Raw genomic sequence first — 20,356 nt, 5'->3', positions numbered from 1 at the left:
TCCTTTGAAAATCTGCCATGATGCTTGTGAGAAAAACACAAAAAACCATGTGAAATAAAAAGTCTTCTTCAGTCTTAAGGAAAGGAAACTACAGTGTGTGAGGCTTCCAGATTTTTAAATGTGTGCTTACTTCTCTTTGAAAGCAAATTTGCAGATAAGGCGGTAAACTTTTATAATGGGGCTTAAAATTTTGCTCTGCAAGGGGGATATTGGAGTCCATCCATTCCACCCCATGGTATTCCTTGGCCAAAATCATGCTACTGTTGTCCTCTCCTCCTTCCATGGCTGGTAGCAGAGCTATGATATGATAGACTCACATGGTTGACCTGTAGTAACTGCTCCATTATTTTTATTGATAGCAATGAGCAAGTTTGGTTTTAGCATACTTTCTGGCTTGTGAGCCTCTATTACCTTCTTAGGAGCCCATTTTTTTTGGTACCACTCAATTCCTGAAGGGCTTCATACTCACCTGGTTGAGATAATACATTGCCGAGCTAATGATTACCTTAGTATAGCATTTCCAAAGTGCTTATTCTGTGGATTTTTAGTTAGTATTCTCTGAGAGGAAATAGTTGATGGTTCAATGAATTTTGAAAATGCTACACTGAACAGATGGGTCTGATTATTTCCTGCAGGACTTCTCAGAGCCTTTCATATACTGATGTGCATTGATCGTGTGTCTCTAGGAGTGGGGTCAAGTACCTACATCGTAGTTTCAGAGCTTACTTGACATGGGACATTCTTGCATCTTTCCATGGTCCCAGCATCTGAGGATGCCTGGGGCCTAAGTTATGAGCCTTCCAAAGACATTTGCATTTTTTAATAAGGGTTTCAAATGCTATTTGTTGAACTCCTTATTTCTCAACCTTAGGATGTAAGATCTTAAGGCAGGAAAAAACATCCTTCATCTCTGAGTCACCAGCCCGGTACCATGGTCATTTCCAAGGACAAATAGCACAAGACCCATCTGTGTTTGCTAAGTGAGTAAACAAAACAGACTACAAGTCCCGTAAGACTTACTTTTGGACACAGAATTTGAGCCATCAATGGAAACCACATTAACCTCCTGTTACTCTTCATGTTTTGATCATCTCACTACAGTTCGGGGACAAGACCTATCAAAAACTGATAAATATAATTATTAAGAAAAAAATATTATATTACTACATCTTTTCTCCTTCACTCACTAAAGAAAAGCTGATACTAGCATTTTGTGAGGCAGAATCAGGGTAAGAGGTGTGGGAAAGCACAGCAGGAGAAGCAAAATGGGAACATTGCAGGGGAAAGGGCTGAGATTTAGAAGAGAAGGATGGGATTGGAGGGACGGAGGGTGAGAGGAAGAGGAGAGCCAGGAGAGTCTGGTGGAAGGACAGTTCTAGGTTGAGAGTAGAGAGTGGCAGAGGGAGAAATATTTGGGGGAAGGGAAGCAGCCACCTTTGGATGGATAACGAGGGTGACATAAATGGGAAGAAGGATTTTAAAGATAGTTTCTGTGTGACACATACCCACACCTGTACACTCTACTATGGAAGTTTCATGAAGGACGAAATAAAATCTGGAAATGTTTTCATATATTTTTATTTCCCTCTTGGACTTCCTTCTAGAGAATAGGCAATGGGAGAACCTGGACAATGGGGTCATCACCACTTGTGAAACAATTGTATACAGTTTTCATGACCCACTCCCACCTTATACCCCCCAACTGCACAGGAAAACAGAAGAATGTTGTTGCCTTTGTTAACGTTTTTTTTTTTTTTTTTAGTTGATTTTTTTCATTATATGTACAAAATCATGAAAAGTAATGAAAAACTGTTTTATAATATACATATATCTGCCATAAAATAGATTTATGTGAAAGAGGAAGTATTGACAGTCCCTATGGTTTTATTTTATTTATTTTTAAAAATATATTTTTATTGATTTCAGAGAAGAAGGGAGAGGGAGAGAGAGATAGAAACATCAATGATGAGAGAGAATCACTGATTGGCTGCTTCCTGCAGGCCCCACACTGGAGGATCAATCACCACCAGAAACCTCCTCAACTGGGGACAGCATTCTCTGGCACAGAATACCCTGCACTGCAGTGTACACTCACTAGATGTCAACGAGGGGTCTTGCAAGATTCTAAGATTCGGAGTTGATCTCAGGTCAACAAATTATTTTGGTGGCCTCCACTAAGCTTCTCCAGACGTCACTGTCCTTGATCCAAATATGGCCACTGCATTTACTCAGGCAAGTATGAGTCCTCAAAACACTGAGATGCCAGGAAACTTTTCTCTGTACTGGCAAAGTGGCTTCTAAGGGAGTCTGTCCACTTCTATCATGGGCTACCTTAAGCTACCTAGGTAACCTCCTACCTAAATCTTTCACCTACTTCAGAAAACATATCTGGCTTCAGTCTTATTGCTATGAGTTAATTTGCTTAATGCAGCCTTAGTAGGGGTTACTAGGCTCAGTAGAAGGAGGAAAATAAGGTGGGAAGCATGTGGCACCAAGTTTAATTTAGTTCACCTAACATTTACTGAGCAATTGTTATGTGCCAAGAGATGGGAATCAATTACAAATAGTATGTGTCCTATCCGATAGAGAGGAAAAAGATAGAGAAGGGTAAGGTGGGTTGGGGGAGAGATGGGATTGAGATGGGATGAAAAAAGGGAGAGAGAAGGTGAAGAGACAGGGGGAGAAGAAGGTAAGGCAAAAAAAGTAACAAGACAAGCATACAGAAAGGGAGACATAAATCAAAGGCAGAGAACTTATGGAGGAAAGAAAGAAAATGGCAAGAGAAAGAGCAAAGAAGAAGAGAAGGAATGGTCAGAAATGACCCAAGAAAGGTCAAGACAAAGAGAATATTGGGGGCTGGGCTCTAGTTTTACATCTTCTAAAGAGGGTACTTTGTTCCATTTTTCTGTGTTTAGTTCCTATGAACAAACTGGGAGTAAACTGTACTTTCAGAGTTACTAGGTGTGCAGACAGATTTAGAAGGTTTATACATTAAATTGTAAGCTAACTTAAAAGGATAATACAAGTTTTGATTTTGGAAACATTCTCTGGGGAAAAAACTCCCCCCAAAACGAGATTTGCAGTAAACATGTAATAAAAAAACACATGGGTGTTTTCTTTTTCATGCAATTTATAAGTGCCTTTTCCTTTCTGGGGAAGAAGTGTCTCCAGTACAAGTTAAGGCAATTCATCATATTCAGAAAAGTCATAGTGGCTACAAGTACTCATTACGATGCCTCCTTAAGAAAGGGAGGGTAAAATGGTGATTTAGAGTAGGTAAAATGGTCTGCTGTTTATATCTGGTGCCTCATATTAATCAGTGTTGTGTGTGTTTTTTTTTTTAATTAGAAAAAAGTTTGACATCTTTTAAATATGTGGTGAGAGTGGAGTGTATCCAGATGTTTGCTGAACTTCTAATGTATTGGGGGGAACTGGTTTCTAATCCCAGATCTCCTGAGCAGGTGCTATTTGCAGGTCAGTGTCTCTTTTGATAAACTACAGATAGCTTATCCTTGGTCACTCCCTGAGAGAGATGGAGATGGCGGTGCTGGGAACTGCCATCAATCCTGCTATTAAATGCCCTGAAGACTCTTGAGGGTGAGAGCAAATCGGTGGCCCAAGAACTGTTGTTCCATCTCTTTCAAGGGTGTTACCATATCTGGGGATGAAAATTGTGTGTTTTGCCCAGCTGTGCTCAACACTAAAGCATCCAACAGTAATAGCAATTGCACTGGTGGGATTTGGTGCTGGGGGAATTCTGTGCGCTGGGAGCTGGAGGGAGGCCACCAATTCATTGCACATATATTATTTCTCTAGGAAACACAGCATAATTGAGGACAATTTTCCACCATGAATTGCATCATTAGCTAACACAGGGAAAGTGAAATGCTGTTAACTTTTCTTTTTCTTCTTCAAAGCTGATGAGCTGAAGAAAATAGAAATAAAAAGTTTAATATAATTTTTTCCCAAGGATGCATGTTGAAAACCAGAATCAAAACACTTTTACACAGTAATAGAAATCCCACATTTTAATACATCACCATGCACATAAGGAATCAAGTAATGCGGATACAAAATAGTCAAATGTACAAAATGATAAAGCAGATTTTCAGGCCTGATAGAGATCATGCTTACAGATACAGGGGGGCAAACATCTGTACAGCTTCATTTCTACCAATTTAAAAAGAATCATGTCCCCCCCAATTGTTTTTGAGGATAGCCCAAAACTAAAGGGAACATTATAAGAAAATATAAAGGAGACCCAAAGGGAATTGGCAAGTTTGATAGCTGCTTACTAGTAAGATATGGAAATTGGTGGTTCAAAATTGTGGTGCACAATAATTCTGTTTAGAGAAAACATTTCTAAACATTGTATGTCCTGGAAATCCAGGGAACAAAAATGAACATCCAGCAGAAAAGGCACTCTTATTTCACCACCTAACGTGTTTGTGTTCACCTAAGTCCAGCCTGGGGTTTTCTCAGGGTGCATAGAGGAAAAAATCACAGTTGTGGGTGATGAATAAAGAAAATACTTATTCAATTAACCACTCTTAGGGGACTAAGAGAATTCAGACTGCTGGCTTAACTACCCACTTAAGGAAGCTAGAGAAATGTCTACCATTTATGTAGGCTTTGTGTTATGAAATGTGCTTGTATAATCATGTTTGTCAGTGTTTGTAAAAGAGTGAACCAGTTTTTTTTTAATTTGATTTCTCTCCCCCCCACCCCATACACTATTGAGAGCACTGGTCTTATCTTCATTTCACATTGTTTTTCTTCTTCTTTCTTTCCTAGAACAGTTGCTAGCACACTATAGCTCCTCAAGAAGTTTGATATGGCTCTGTGCTTCCTGTGACCATCAATTTGTCAATGTCACCCTTGCCTTGGTCTTCTCAAACCCTGAGATCAGCCATCTGCTGGCACTAAGCCAAGTCCAAGGCTCTCTCCCTTGGCTAAGTAATATTGCTCTAACCCTTTGGGAAGTGGAGAAGTGGAGCTAAATGAATGCCTTGGCCGTAGGCTCTGTAGACCAGCCCCCAAATATTGGAAGAAGCATGTGTGGGCAAAACTGTGATTGTTACTTTGTTATCATTCTTTCTTTTATTTTTTTTAAATCCCCAAATGGAGCTTAGTAATAATAGCTATGAGGAGAAGGCAGAAAGTAAAGGGAAAGGCTCACTGACTAAAGCCTGTAGCCTGGTCACCATGAGAATTACAGAGATACTGGTGGTATGGGACAGCTTCTCTTAGCTCATCTTAGCCTGCAAACAACCCTGTCTGCTAAGGAAGGGCAGCTGGCACCCAACCAGAAGGGCAGAAATCCAAGGCGATGGGCAATTTCTATTGAATTCATGTATTCCTCCTCTTTATCAGAGCAGTGCAGTGTCCACAAAGTCCCAAGAATAACTCAAGTATATAAACCACAACAGATCAACATTTCCTTTTCTCAGGTACTTTTGATGGCGAATATGTAATTTTGTAACGATATTGATCTTTTCTAAAATTTTGTGTGCAGCTATTTCATTTAGTGCCTAAAATATTAAATAGATTAACTGGAGCTACAGTAGTATGATTCAGTGACACAAGAGTTTTGGTGGAATTAGTTTCAAAACACTTATGCTGGCTTGGCTTTTCAGCAGATGAGTTGCTTCTGTGCCCACCACGACCGAGACTTAACAGGGCCAAATCATGAGCATGGCATTATTCGGCTCTGCCATGTGAGCTCCTTGCACTGGCTCAACCATGGTCTCCTCAAACATGGCCACATAAGGATAGCATTTTTCTATTGGTGGAGGAATGGTAGTGGCAGAGAGATCATTCAAGTTGCCTAAGTATAATGTTGAACAAGTGGAACCCCAACTACCCCCAGTTGGGGCCAACACTCACTGAAGGGGCTACAGCTTCTCTTTCTGATGATTGTGGGTGGGAGGTGAATTACAATGAAAAAAGACAAAAAGTGCCAGTGTTCAAACATGAATATCCCTTCCTCCACATCTATAAAGAGGAGTCTTTTGATGTGAACCTGGTATTGCCTTCAAAACCTCTGCAGCTGGTGTGAGGGGAAACCTATTCTTGGTCTTCTCTTGAATGCCCTGTGTGGGAACCAGGCATGGGAATTGTCCAAAGCAGCCACAGAGTGAGCATGCAGCTCCCAGTGCAAACACAAATGCAGTTGATTGTGGTTTAAAAAGTCCTGGAAATACATATAAAGAATGAGAATTGATTTAGGGATCATACAATCAAGGACCATGACCATACTCAATCCAAATCATATTATTGGACTGATGCTTGGAGAGTTTACTTAGAGCAGTGGTTCTCAACCTTCCTAATGCCGTGACCCTTTAATAGAGTTCCTCATGTTGTGGTGACCCCCAACCATAAAATTATTTTCGTTGCTACTTCATAACTGTAATTTTGGTGCTGTTATGAATCATAATGTAAATATCTGATATGCAGGATGTATTTTCATTGTTACAAATTGAACATAATTAAAGCATAGTGATTAATCACAAAAACAATATGTAATTATATATGTGTTTTCCGATGGTCTTAGGTGACCCCTGTGAAAGGGTTGTTCGACCCCCAAAAGGGTCACGACCCACAGGTTGAGAACCGCTGACTTAGAGCTTCAGAAGGTGTCTTCATGGCATTTGTGCTATTTAGAGAGAGGTCAGGCTAACCTCTGGGGAGATGGAAGATCATCATCAGTATGTGGAATGGGACAGGAGCGACCAGAAGATACTCAAGGCATTTAATAGCAAGCTTTCTTTCCTTTAAGATTATATCACAAAATCAGTTCCCCTACCCCGAGAGAAGTAATTATCTCATAAGAATCTCTCATTTTGCAATTTTTAAATATTTTTTAATTGATTTTTAGAGCTAGAGTAAGGGAGAAGGATAGATAGAAACACTGATTGGCTGCCTCCTGCACGCCCCCTACTAGGGATTGAGCCCACAACCCAGGTATGTGCCCTGACTGGGAATCGAGCCAGTGACCTCTTGGTTCAATGGATCAACACTCAACCACTGAGCCACACAGGCTGGGCTCACTTTGCAATTTTTTAAAGGGTAAAGCATCTGAATACATTTTTATAGAATTTGGGTGGTGGTGGTGGTGGTAATTAAATACAGGACACAAAACAGATCCGTGTGCTCATGAACAATCCAGCTTAGAGTTCCACATGTGGTAGCTCTGTGTGTGTGCTAATGTGGCAAAGCCACAGGAAAGCAGCCCTTTTATTTCCTTGGATCCAAAAGATTTAAATTAGAAGGCTAGAAACAATGCAGGAGGTGACAAGCAGAATTTCCAATGTCTTAAATGTTTTAGGTATAGATCTCCAACTTTGCATTAGTTTAACCATCTCTTCATCACTCCTATTTCTCTCACTCTGCACTTTAGGCAAAAAGGCCCGCATTAAAGAGCCCTTCTAAGGCTTCTGTACATGTTTAAAGTTTGGAATACAACAACAAAACAAGTAATTAAACAAATGAAATGCCTGAACCACTGGCTCCAGTAAAAAGAAGGTTGTGTAATCAGAAATAATGTCTAACTACCCCAAACACTTAATATTATGTCAACCAGTCAACTGCAATTCAATGCAAATCATATGGTTCCTTTGAAATTTCATTATTAGGTGTATGTTGCTGGTCACTTCTGGTGCTTGATGGAATTGGGGAAAGGAAGCCCTGAAGTAAGAATGCTTGGAGTGCGTCAAGATTTTAAAATAACCCTACATGGCGAATGAAACTCCAGATTGACCAAAGCAAGTCATTTCCCAGTCTTTGTGCTGTTGGGCAGGGGGTATAAAACTGGAACAATACTCAATGGCACTTCCCCTTTCCAATTGTTACAGGTGAATTTCACCCTAAAAATTTCAGACCTCAGAAGCAGTGCTTGCCCTCAGCCCAGCTCTTTCCCTGCGGAGCCAAGCTGATGGCCCAAAGAAAACCACCAAGGAGACCATCCCTCTCGCCACCTTCCCAAGTGAGAATCTGCAAGGAAGTATCTAGTTTGCTCTTTCTGTGGCAGAACCTCCCTGTGCACTTGGCCAGAGTTTCCTTAGGCTTCCCACAGGCGGTCAGCTTTCTAAAGCATGCTCCCTGTCTCCCCACTAGAGTAAGTCACCAGAGCAACATAATGGAAATGTGATTCTCTTTGATCTTGAAGTTAAGCAGTGGTGCCAGAAATCATGCACATTGATAAAGCAGAATTCCTAAGATAGTTTTCTGGCTACAGGGTTAGATGCAGATCTAAGGAGACTAAGGGGCAGTGCTTGTCTTTGAAATAGAGCCCCCCCGCCCCGCCCCCACCACACACACACCTGTCCCCTAAGCCAAAGCAGCTTCTGGTCTGTCCTCTTCCACGATCTCATGGCCTCTTTTTTTCTTTATTGATTTTTTTTTAAGTGAGAGAGGAAGGGAAAGGGAGACAGAGAGAAACATCAATGTGGGAGTGAAACATTGATCAGCTGTTTTCTGTACATCTTCTACCAGGGATTGTGTCCGAAATCGGGGCATGTGCCCTGACAGGGAATCCAACTGGAAACCTCTTGGTGTATGGAATGATGCCCAAACAACCGAGCAACACTGGCCAGGGAGGCCTCTTTTTAATTAGTAGCAATGACCAGCCATCCCCCAAAGATATGTCCCACTGGGGTTTGGGCAGCAAGATTTCACCATGATCAAGCTTAAGAAGGAATTACTAGTCAGTACTGGGCCAGGGAGTGGGGGTGGAGGGATGATGATGTTTTTCTGTTTGAGTTCTTTATAGAATACTTGAAATCTACCCACAGAACACTGTCAAAAGTAGAAATTAAAACAAAATCACAAAACAAAGCAAAAAAGTGGGGTGGAGGGAACTGTGAAAAAGGTGGATAAAAACAGCCTTTAGTGCATCAAGGAATATATGTCATTTTCAAAGATTAGCTGTTCAAAAAGAGACTATGGAAGCTTTAAGTCTAGTTGTCAAGTAACAAAATTGCCCTAAAGAATGTAGAGAAAAACACCACAAAGAATGGAGCTACTAATGCTCTGGGAAGAGGAGGTTTTGGTGAAACTAAAGTGCTGGGGGGTCTCAAAAATCTTTCTTCCTTGAGACTTCTAGTGTTCCTACCCAAAATCAATTGGGTGATGTTTGCAGGCAAAGCACATTGGCAAGTAATGAGGGGGTAAATCTATCTGAGTTTATCCTGAGTTTATATCCTCACGAATTTATTCCTTTTCCTCTTGAACATTAAAAATAGCAGAATTCCCTCAGAACTAAGGTCTCTGAGTCTTTGTGTGAGCAACTTCGAAGTGTTTCTGCAGAGACTTGTGTGCTGTTTACCCATATTTTGGAGGTAGCATCAGGTGTGTGGTAACACACCTCCCAGAGCCTGAGCAGGATTTGAAGATGAGAAGATGCATCGTTACCCACAAAGAAAGCTCTTGGGGTCTCTACCCCACTAGGTCTGTCATAAACTACCGAAGTGATTGCTTTTCACCCTAGCAGAACCTGGATGTTCTGCATATTTAAATTCAATTGGAAAAAGCTAATCTCCATGGCACCCAAGGGAGTCTGGTAATTATTTATTTCTGTTCTTTCCTAAGAGTGCTTTTCTTTACACTGTGGGTGTCAGCCTTTTCATAAAAGGTGTAGCACAGGTTTAAGGAAAAGTTAGAAGTCAACAGTTTACAATTCTTGGAGCTTTGGGACAGCAACGTATTTATCCCACACCTCCCTGTCTCCTGCTTCCTACTAAACAAAACTCACCCCAGCCATTTCTGACCTTCTGGAGGTCGGATTCCCCATATGCATCTTAGAACGAAGGTACAGCACAGCAGAAAGGAACTGTGGGAAACTGCATCAACACGTAACGAAGAATCTTGGGCCCCAGGAATGGCATCATTGCTCCATTTTGTGGCTCAGCTCGTGACAACTCAGATTTGATGCTCCCATGTTTTCAAAAGCATCCCCCGAAGTGATTTCAAACAGAGGTGGACAGTTTGGTAAGCAGTTGTAGTTCATCTGCAAATATGTGGTACTTGCCAGGAATTAAGGCATTTTTAGAGAAGCCGTCTCCATCTTCAACTGGGCTCTTTCATTGTCTTCTTCGTCTTTCCCAGCTCCAACTTCACCCACCACCATGTTCCAGCACTCCTTTAACTAAAAGAAAAAAGCTAGGAAACTCAACTTACTTAATTGCTCAGAACGTATTTCACAAAAGCCAGAGTAAGTAAGGATGAAGATGAACCATCGTCATTTTATGAACATCTGCACCATCAAGCATGTCTGGCTTTCCACGGGTGTTAGCGGTGGTCTCAGAAAGTCCTGGTTAAACCAATCAATTCCCAGCTACGCTCTCTCAGCATCTGGCAGTAGTTCTCTTGGATGCATCAGGTCCAATTCTGTGTCCCCAGGACTAATTATGGAATTGGAGTTTCAGAGAATACAGCAAAGGAGGTTTTTGTGTCTCTGTAAAGGATGGCAATATAGGTGACCAGGATAGACATCAAAGAAAGCAATGGAGAGCTGCTCTGGGAAGCTCTTCCCAGCTACATCTGGGCCCTGGGAGAGTCGGCTATGCATGAAGGGTGCCAATATGTGGCTCAATGCCGTGCACCACCCCTTCCTCCTCTGCCCCCTTTTCCAGGCATTTCCCCAGCGTACTCTGGCAGGGGGTGAATGCTGTCCCAGTGCTGTTGTCATTATGAAAAAGACGGGGTGGGGACAGTGTTCGGGAGAAGGAGCTCTTTCAAAAGGTGGAGAGACTCTGCCTTGTACACTGTTGCTGCCCCAGCACAATGTTTGGCACATAGTAGGTGCTCAGCAAATACTTGCTGAATAAAGGGAGGAATGATAGGAGGAAACCCTGCTCTTGGAATTGAAACCGAGGAGGTGAGTGGAGATTGGCATGCTATGTCCAGAGGAGTTGGCAGCAGGGTTTGTAAAGAACTGTGGTCTGCTGGGGGGCCTGATGGTCCTATTGCTAACATGTTGGAGGGTCAGCTCTTGGGGGTATTGGAACTCCTCTGAGTTCCCTCTTGGAAGCCCCCTTCTTTGGCACCACAACCTGACGGGTGAGTCACCCTATTGGGTGATTCACCCCCATCACCTTTGAACCTCTCTGCTCTTCCCTGTCAGGTTTCCAAATCTCAGTGTAAGCCCTTTTTTCAGTGGGCTATGGTTTCCTGAGACCCCAGGGGAAGCAAAATGCGGGAGAGGGTGTCTGGTGACCCTCTAAAAGGCACAGCTCGCTTGTGCTGGAAGGGTCCCAGAGTTGTTCCATGTATTTATAGCAAATTATTCCATGCCTGTCAGTGCCAGGCTGAGACCATGGGCACACAGAACATGCTTTGCTGAGTTTTTGATTCAGCCAAATTTATATTTTCAGGGGAAAAAATGCTAAAACATTCTATAGGGTCAGTTCATTGGGCAATTTTCTAATGCTTAACGATAAGCAATAACTGGATTGACCTTTTCCCCAGGTCTGTGCTTTGTTATAAGACAGTAAAACAAACAAACAAACAAACAAACAAACAAAAAACTAGTTGTGGGTATAATCCTAGAAAGAATTAGCAGGGACTAGCAGGTTCTTTATTGAGGAGAAAACCTCATGTGCAATTGGATCTTTTTCCTTCTCTAGGCACCCAGGAGTCACTTGCTGGTTTTTCTCCCCAGAGAGCTATGATTTGAACTTGACCTAGGAAGTCTTCCACGGTTTTAAAGTCAGACCACTGGCAAACTGCATTCTGCTGCCCTTAACATCAACCCAGCATGGTCTTCGATTAAAAGAAGGCCATTTCCCTGTTTTTGATTTGAAAGAACTCTTCTATAGACTTCGAGAGCATGCACGCTGGCCAAGGAGAAGCCTCCTGTGTTTGAGTGGTTGTATGTGCAAGTGGTTACGTTGTGCCTCAGTGCAAGGAGCCAGGAGCTAAGGTATTACAATCAGCCCACTTCTACTTTCCTTTGGGATCCAGTTGTTCAGGAAAGTGTCAAGAGGTTAAGTCTAACAGTATTGTGGCCATATTTACACCGATCTACCATAAACAACTGGGGATATGCTAGGAGTGGACTTTGTCTCGGACAGTCTGCGCCAGAAATAAGACAAGATTTACAAAGAAAAAAACAAAAAAGAAAATACTTGTTTTCTCACAGGTACTGAACGTGCTGATTCGTGTCTCCTATAAAGTGCTTAAGAGTTGGACAGAATACTTTCAGATGTCATAACTAACATAATGGAGACATGTGGACATTCCTACCAGGGCACGCTATGGTAAACACCTCCACCGAGATTGCAAAACTGCTGTAATTGTTGTCTAACACATCATGCCATCTGCACACATAGTAAGAGAATCCAGTAGTTGCCATGCGGAAACAGGACTTCCAGGGAGGGGCACAGACAGCTCCCCGCAGGGGGCTGGAGTGATGCACAGTGATGAAAACTGGAAGCAATTTTCCAGCTAATCGTCTGCCGATGACCGCTTGCAACGAGTGGGCACTGCATGTAATGCACCTCGTTTTCAAATCCACGGCAAGCTAAGATTTTCCAAAGCCCATCAGCTTGCCTGGATGGGTGCTTTCCCCTGCAGTTAATCTGGTTAATCTGTCAATGCTCCAAGGGGATCGTCTGGCAGGGCCACGAGTTAGTCTCTCTGGGAGGAGCAGGTCATGTTCATATCCACTGGCAGGAGAGTAGCTTGGAAGGCTCACCACGTTTATGGAGAACCCTCGATTGAGGCTGCAAGAAGAAACAGGGGAAGACACAATAATTTATTACTTTATGTCCCCAGGTTCTGGTAGGAAGCAGCAGTCATACTATCGCAACAAGCCCTAACATCCTTAGGTGAAAGAGAAAGTTCTAGCGAAGAGACTGGTCACTCAACTCCAGGACAAATAAGGGTGGCTTGGATTCCTGAAATGTCCTTCTACTGTTGGTGGAGCATGGAAGACGTTCATCGCAGGAATAGGCCAGGTGGCCTGTGTTCACCTGAAAATAAAACGCCTTCCCACGGGAGAGGCAACCGGCATTTATTTGAGATTAAAAGAAAAAGAATAGCCATTCAGGTAAGCACTGATTCAGGCAGAAGCCCAAATAGTGTTCCGACTAGCAGGCAAAGGCAGTAGATATTTATGAGAAAGGGAAGGGGGACAATTACATCAATAGAAGGAAGGCATTTCTATTGGTGCCGATAAGCTCACAGAGCGATGCTGATTCCAAACAGGGATTTTAATTTTCAGTCCTATAGTCATCAGGGAGCAGTCATCATCTCTGTTTCTTGTTATCGTTGCAAACAGTTCTTTGGGGCACAATGTTGTGTTAGGCCCAGTCCAGAGTTTATTTTCCATTTTAAGATTCCAAGGTTTGAGGCCCAAGATGTGCAAGGTAGCTCCTCAGGCACGGCAGCCCCAGCTCTATTTTAAAGCGGCTCCGTTCATTCTTAGTTTCTGACACCTGGAAGCGAGGGCAAAACCAGATCTCTGGACTTGGCATTCAGCCCTGGTGGGCTGTAGTTAGGGAAACTTTTTCTTACATGGTAAGGTTTCAAGCATTTACTTAATCTGGAAGGAGATCAGGTTGGGAATGGTGTGAAGGCAGGTTTTTATTTGGGGTGGGGTGGAGAGGAGGGGTTCATCCATCAAGAAGCTTTCCTGGGCTGAAACCTAGAAGGAAATATTGGAGGCACTGTGGCTGGGGCTCCCGAGTTTGCTACTTGAAAAGTCAGGCTGGCTGAGCAGGTTAGAGACCAGACAGAAAAAGGCAACAACATCTGGTCAGAGACTGAGCTACTTGAATTGCAACCCTGCTTTTGGCCTTGGGAATGCTGGTGCAGATCTTGATGTTCTAATTTTTTATTTAAAAATTTTTCCATTATTTTATCTGGGTTCTCCCTACAGTTCCTGTACACAGATCCTCATTTAGTAGTTAATATAGGCATGCGATATAATGTTTTTCTCAGAAAACTATCAACATTAGCTTTGTGTAATACACAAAGTTATTGTGCAGTGGGAGTGGATGGCAAGGGTTCTTGAGGTTAAAAACAAATCTACTCTCTTTTCAAACTGGCTGTTCAAGCAGGAGAGCATGCACAATGTATAAGCACATGTTTGATTAAAGCTCACTATTTTGGAGAAAACACAAAAACAAAAGGAAGGTACTATTTAAGCATGTTAAATATAAAATAATAATACACACTACCGATAAGCCTGTAATGAAAGTGAAATACTAATATACTGCTGGTGGCATTGCAAACTGGAGAAACAGCACCAATTTATTTAGAAACCATTAAAAATTCACATTCCTTGACGAAGTGATCCCATTCTAGGAGTATATCCTAAGGAAATAATAACAAAAAATGAAAGAAGCTGTACACATAAATACGTAACCTAGAGGTTATTTATAATAGTGGAAAAACTGGAAACAACCAGTCTCCTAAATGATGATGTGTTAACAAGATGGATGATTGCATGGGCACTAAAGTAATAATTACGATGATTATGGAGGAACACGGTAAACAGTTATGATATACTACAATATAAAGCTTACACATATGCATAGCAAAGCACTGGAAGTGAAATAATGAAAACACTAGAATTTTTATTATTCTCATCACAATATTTTGCAAATCAACCACAAAAACTAGGCTCACAAGGATGCAGATTTGACCTGTGAGCATTGACTGACTAAAGCATCCAGGGTTGTGTTCCCTCACGAATAGTACCTTGAAAATAAATACTTCACCACTGCATTAAGAGATAATGCTCTAGTACTATTGAAGGGGGGTTAGAAAACACATGAGTAAAAGCCTTCCGTGCAAGGCGACCTGCAGGGGAGCAGTACATGGAACAGGAAAGATTTCTAGGAACCTGACCCAGTCCAGCCTCCTTAAGATCTTTGCTCAAGTCAGCTCTGGAAAATGTGTGACTCTGGAAAAGTAGGATTAAGAATAACCTGTAAAATAAAACTTAAACATGAATAATGATGGTAAAGAGTGAATGCTATTTAACGACTCTGCTTTGCATCCCAAGTCAGGGTCAGTGAACAGTTACCGCAGTTGCTGCTTCTCCAAATAACCTGTTTTCCATGTGAGCCTCTGGTAGCCGATGCCAAGCAAATGTATCTCACTTCAGCCACCACACTGCAGCCATGGAACACGAGCTGAGCCCACTGCACTTTAAGGCTCTTTCACCTGTGGTTCTATAATAGGTTCCCTTTAAATCTCTGTGTGATGAGCCAACATTAGTCACTTAGGCTTCTGGGAACCCAGCTCCTCTGTAGCCCCGTGGCCTGGACGTCCAGATGAGTAGGGAAACGTTAGAGTCCAGTGACTAAGAGCTTTGGAATCAGGAGGATCTGCGTTGACATCCTAAACTCATCACTTCCTAGTTATATGATGTTGAAACATGAATTTCTCAATGTCTTCACCTTAAAATGGTGATCGTAATCACCACCTCACTGGGCTGCTGTGATGGTAGAAAAAGCACTTTGTGTGGTTTTTGGTGAATACTAAATATCTGCTAAGTGATGGCTACTATTTTATTATTATTATTATTATTATTATTATTACAAATCCCCAAGATTTCCTAGAGAAACTAGAGACACAAATGGGGCAGTGTTCTAATGCCAAAGCTGGGAGCCAGGAAAAAGACACGATGTACCTGGAGGTCAAGCCTTTGCAGCCTCCAAGAGATAGCACTCCTGGCCTGCCAAGGGCACAGTCCACACTCTCTGGCTCCCACTCTCCCCCTGATGAGCGCAGACTTTAACAGACAGTTCCTTGATACGGAGGGTTCACATCAAAGGCAGGAAGGGGCTGGCCTGGGAGACAATGCCGGCCTTGCAGAGCGTTCAAGAACAGCTCTGGGACTGACTGTGTCCACTCCGCTTTTCCCCGCTCCAGCTGCAGGGGCTGAAGGGATCGGCGTGTCTGGGGAAGAAGTACAGCTACTGTGTGCAGGAGGCCTTGCTTCCCATGGGCTGAAGGGAAGAAATAAGCCTTCACCTCTAGAAAAGGCTGTGTGGTATCTCCCATTCAAAAAGAAGAGCCATGTCTTCCATCTGTGTATTTTATGTGACTCAGGCTTGAGGAATTTGGGGTGGGCCTGAATTGCACTTCGATGTGGGACTATTTATACAAGGTGTGAGATGCACATTCCAAAGGAGTGACACCCACGGTGGCCCCCACATAATAGTCAGTAATAAGCAGAACTAACATTTATTGAGCAGCTACAATGGGCCAACTACAGTTTTATAGGCTGCCACTCACCGCCATCTTTGAATCCCTCACCGCCATCTTTGAGCCCTAAATTGCATTATCCTCATAACACACCTGGAAAAACTGAGACCAAGTTCATTAACTTGTCACAGCCATACTGCCAGAATGCATAGAGCGGAGACTAGAAACCAGACCTGTTCTCACCACAGTGCTTTCCTGGCTTGGTAAGAAATGTGTTAGAAAAGCAAATTCCTTTGTTCCAATGAGAACACAGGAGAGAAAGCAAGTAGTTGTGTTTGTATAGCTAGAAGAATGCCCATCAAACATGAATCCTATACATAAAGTACCATAAATAAGAGGTTTGACCTAGAGAAAGTAGGTTTTACTTAACAGTCTAAAGTATTCCCTATGTTTAGAGCAGTGGTTCTCAACAGAATGCAGTTTTGCCCACAGCAATGCTGGAGACATTTTTGGTTGTCACAGCTTCAGGGGTACTCCTGGCATCTAATGGGGTATACGCCAGGGACCCTGCTTAAAATATCCTAGAATGCATAGGACAGCCCCCTACTTTGAAGAATTATCAGGCTCAAAATGTCAATAGTGTGAGGTTGGTTTAGAGGATACAGGTCCTTGTTTATCTTCTACCCCTGGTTGTGAGCCAAATATATCACTCCTAAAATAGGCCAAGATAAAAACCAACATAAGTGTGCCTCTTGTGCGTACAGGAAATATGGCTAATTTCAAACCTCACTCCCCTCTTCTATTCATCATTTGCTCATTTTATTTGATTTTATATTCAATGTAATCAAAACCTCTAATATTAAATCATTTTCTAACTTTTAGAACCCTCACAGGCAAGCTATTATAAGAATCAAGATTGGATGATTTAAACAGGTATGCTCAATTAATTAATTAGTATGTATGGGAGAAGTTAGGAGATAAAAGAAGGACAAAGGAAGATTGATGTGGCAATAAAACTAAACTCGCTACCAGTACTTTGGTGGGAGAAGTGGGACACATTCTCGGTTGTACTGGTTTCATTTCTGCCACTACCTGCCCCCAACAAGTGGAGGGACGTTATGAGTAAGAAGTATGAGTAAGAAGTCACCCCTACCCCCTGACTGCATGAAGACTGAGGTCAGCATCCCAGACACAATGGGTATCAGGATGGCAGTGGGATTAGGGTAAGGGAAATAAAAAAGGTGATACATACAAACAGTGACCTTTCCTAACCTTGTGAGGGTTAATTTATGTGTGGACTTGACTGGTCCATGAGGTACCCAGATGTTTGGCAAAACAGTATTCTTTTAATTAAAAAATATATTTTGATTGATTTCAGAGAGGAAAGGAGAGAGAGGGAGAGATAGAAACATCAATGATGAGAGAGAATTATTGATTGTCTGCCTCCTGCATGCTCCCCACTGGGGATTGAGCCTATAACCTGGGCATGTGCCCTGACTGGGAATTGAACCATGACCTCCTGGTTCATAGGTTGATACTCAACCACTGAGCCATGCCAGCTGGGGTGTGAAACAGTATTCTGAGTGTGTCTGTAAGGGTGTTTCTGGGTGAGATTGACATTTGAATCAGTAGACTGAGTAGAGCAGATTGTCCTTGCTAATGTGGGTGGGCCTCAGTCAATCCACAGAAGGCCTGGATAGAACAAAAGATAGAGTGAGGGAGAATTGACTCTGCCTGTTTTTGAGTTGGGACATCAGTATTTTCCTGCCTTTGGACTGGAACTTACACCATCAGCTGTCCTGGGTCTCCATTTCACTGGCCAAAGATCTTGAGGTGCAGATCTTAAGCCTCCATAATTGTGTGAGCCAATTCCTCTCTCTTGCTCTCTAGATATCTATCTATAAATATATACATATATCTTCTATTGGAGAACCAATATCTCCCATTGATTCTGTTTCTCTGGAGAACACCAACTAACACAGCGTCTGTAGACAACAATGACTAAATAGTAAGCACTATCATCAACCTAGTACTTACCACGTGCCTAGCCTCCTACAAAGAACCTGTGTCCATTTTGCAGCAACCTGAGGAGGTAAATACCATGACCTCAGTACAGACATGCTTCAGAAATACTGTGGGGTTCATTCCAGGTCACCACAATAAAGTGAGCATTGCAATAAATAGAGGGTCTCACCTTTGATTTATAAAATATGCAACATTGGTGAAGCACAATAAAGTGAAGTGCAATAAAATGAGGTGTGCCTGTACACAGATGAAGAAAGTCAGACTCGGAGAGATAAATGACCTAACACAGGTTGCAGCCTGTAGGCCAGTGTGTGACCCTTGATCTGGTTATGACATGTCAGGAGCCCAGATTCCAGAAGTGCTAAGCAGGAAATATGAGATCCCAAGGGCCCATGGGGACATTTCCAGGGAGTCATTTATACCTAGACAGGAGAGGAAGGCCTTGACCTCTGTCCCCTACTCTCTCAGCCCTAAGAGAGTTTATTGTTTCAATTAGAAGGTGATTGGCTCCTGATTATAACAGAAGTCTTTCTGCAGTCCTCTGCAGAAAGGAGTGGCTCTGCAGTCCTCATTGGCTTGGGCTGACACCTCTCTTTAGGGAGTGTTAAATGAGTGAAGCTTGACCATCACCACCACCACCATCACTCACACACACACACACACACACACGCACACGCACACGCACACACCGCCTCTGAGTGAGAGATAAAAGAATGGACTTCTGTGCAAACTGTCCCTCTCCTTTTTTTTCGGCCCTAGGAAAGAAAACACACAAACCAATAACATTATATTTGTCCTCTTACTGTTCAACTACAAGTAGAGCTGCTAGTCTATAATATGCGGCTCAAAATCCTCTTGGAAATGGACTCTGGTTCCTCTGGATTAAATTGAGTCTCTGGATTCCAGGGTTCTAAAAACTCTGAGATTCTCAAACTTGAGCCCATCAGAGTCATCTCAAAAAGGTTCTTACAATTTTTATTTTGTCCAGCCTCTCTCCAATTCCATTGATTAAGGACATCCAGAGGGAGGTCTGGAACTCTCTATGTTTAACAAGCAGCTCTGTGATTTTTATAAAGCCAGCTTGGGACAGATCCATGGGAAAAACATCCATGTCCTTTCCCCAGTGCTTAGATAGTAGTTATTTGTCCTTTAGACAAAGAAAAGTGTGTAGATAGTGGGGAAACTGGTTTATAGTCTTGTTCATGTCATACAATAAAATACCAAGAAACCTGGATATAATATAATGTAGTGCTCCAAACACTGGGTTTTAGAGGGGTACCAAAAGGAGTGGCAAGACCCGAGCAAGCTATCCAAACCATCCCAAATCCTGGGGATCAGGTATGTTCCATCATCCCAGTATTGTTTAGTTTCTACAGGTTGATTCACGCATCAATCAACCAAGCAAGGAAGCAACATGTATTCCACTGAGCACTTACTAAAATGTTCAATGTTGCCTTGGGGCCTGTAGGGCTGGAGGAGTTTAGAACTGATCATTGCATTTATCATACTATATCAGAATCCCTTGATGACATGTCTGTCTTTAGATTAATGCTTCTTGGCCTTTATTATACTTAGAAATCCCCAGGAGAGCTTGATAAAGCACAGATTTTGGGCCCCAAGTGGAAAGAATCAGATTCAGTAGGTCTTGAGTGGTTCTGTGAATTTGCATTTCTAACATGCTTACAGGGCACACCGATGTTGCTAGTCTGAGGACCACTCTTCAAGCACCACTGCTCCTTACCCCAAGCTTCTTCAGGAACAAGTATGCCTCTTTCCTCTTTCTGAAGGGTGTGGTAGTTATGCCTGGAATATGGAAGGTGCTCTGAAATGTTTGCTGAATGAATGAATGTCTGGTGAAAGCCACATGAGTGAGGTTAGCAGTTTTCTAAAGCAAGGGAAGAATTTATTTGGGGGCCATAGCATTGTTCTCTAATGAGAACTGGTTTAGGAATTTGAACTCTAGAAATTCTTGGTGATAATATAGGACACCTGTCATATTTAGTCTCAAGTCATGATTTCTCCAGGCAAAACCTCACCCAACAGTATGGACATCTTGAATCAGAAGCCTGCTGACAATAGTAGCTACCACCTTGCACCACGGGAATATGGGATGATACGTTTCTGGAAGAAAGTATCCAGACCAGATGCTCTCAACATGGAGACATTTGTACAG

At 42.4% G+C, this 20,356-nt stretch overlaps 1 protein-coding gene across 1 annotated transcript in view; it reads right to left on the bottom strand.

Moving 5' to 3' along the window:
* Positions 1-4,013: 4,013 nt before the first annotated feature.
* SAMD12 (sterile alpha motif domain containing 12) overlaps positions 4,014-20,356 on the bottom strand; it is a 346,079-nt gene continuing 329,736 nt past the window's right edge. Inside the window, exon 5 of the mRNA XM_059671854.1 lies at positions 4,014-12,722. Within this exon, the coding sequence (XP_059527837.1) occupies positions 12,700-12,722 (23 nt within the window). The 3' untranslated portion in view covers positions 4,014-12,699. The remainder of the gene's footprint in view (positions 12,723-20,356) is intronic.

Source organism: Myotis daubentonii, chromosome 17, assembly GCF_963259705.1.
Source record: "Myotis daubentonii chromosome 17, mMyoDau2.1, whole genome shotgun sequence".
NCBI lineage: Eukaryota > Metazoa > Chordata > Mammalia > Chiroptera > Vespertilionidae > Myotis > Myotis daubentonii.
This window is presented reverse-complemented; position numbering and strand designations above follow the sequence as displayed.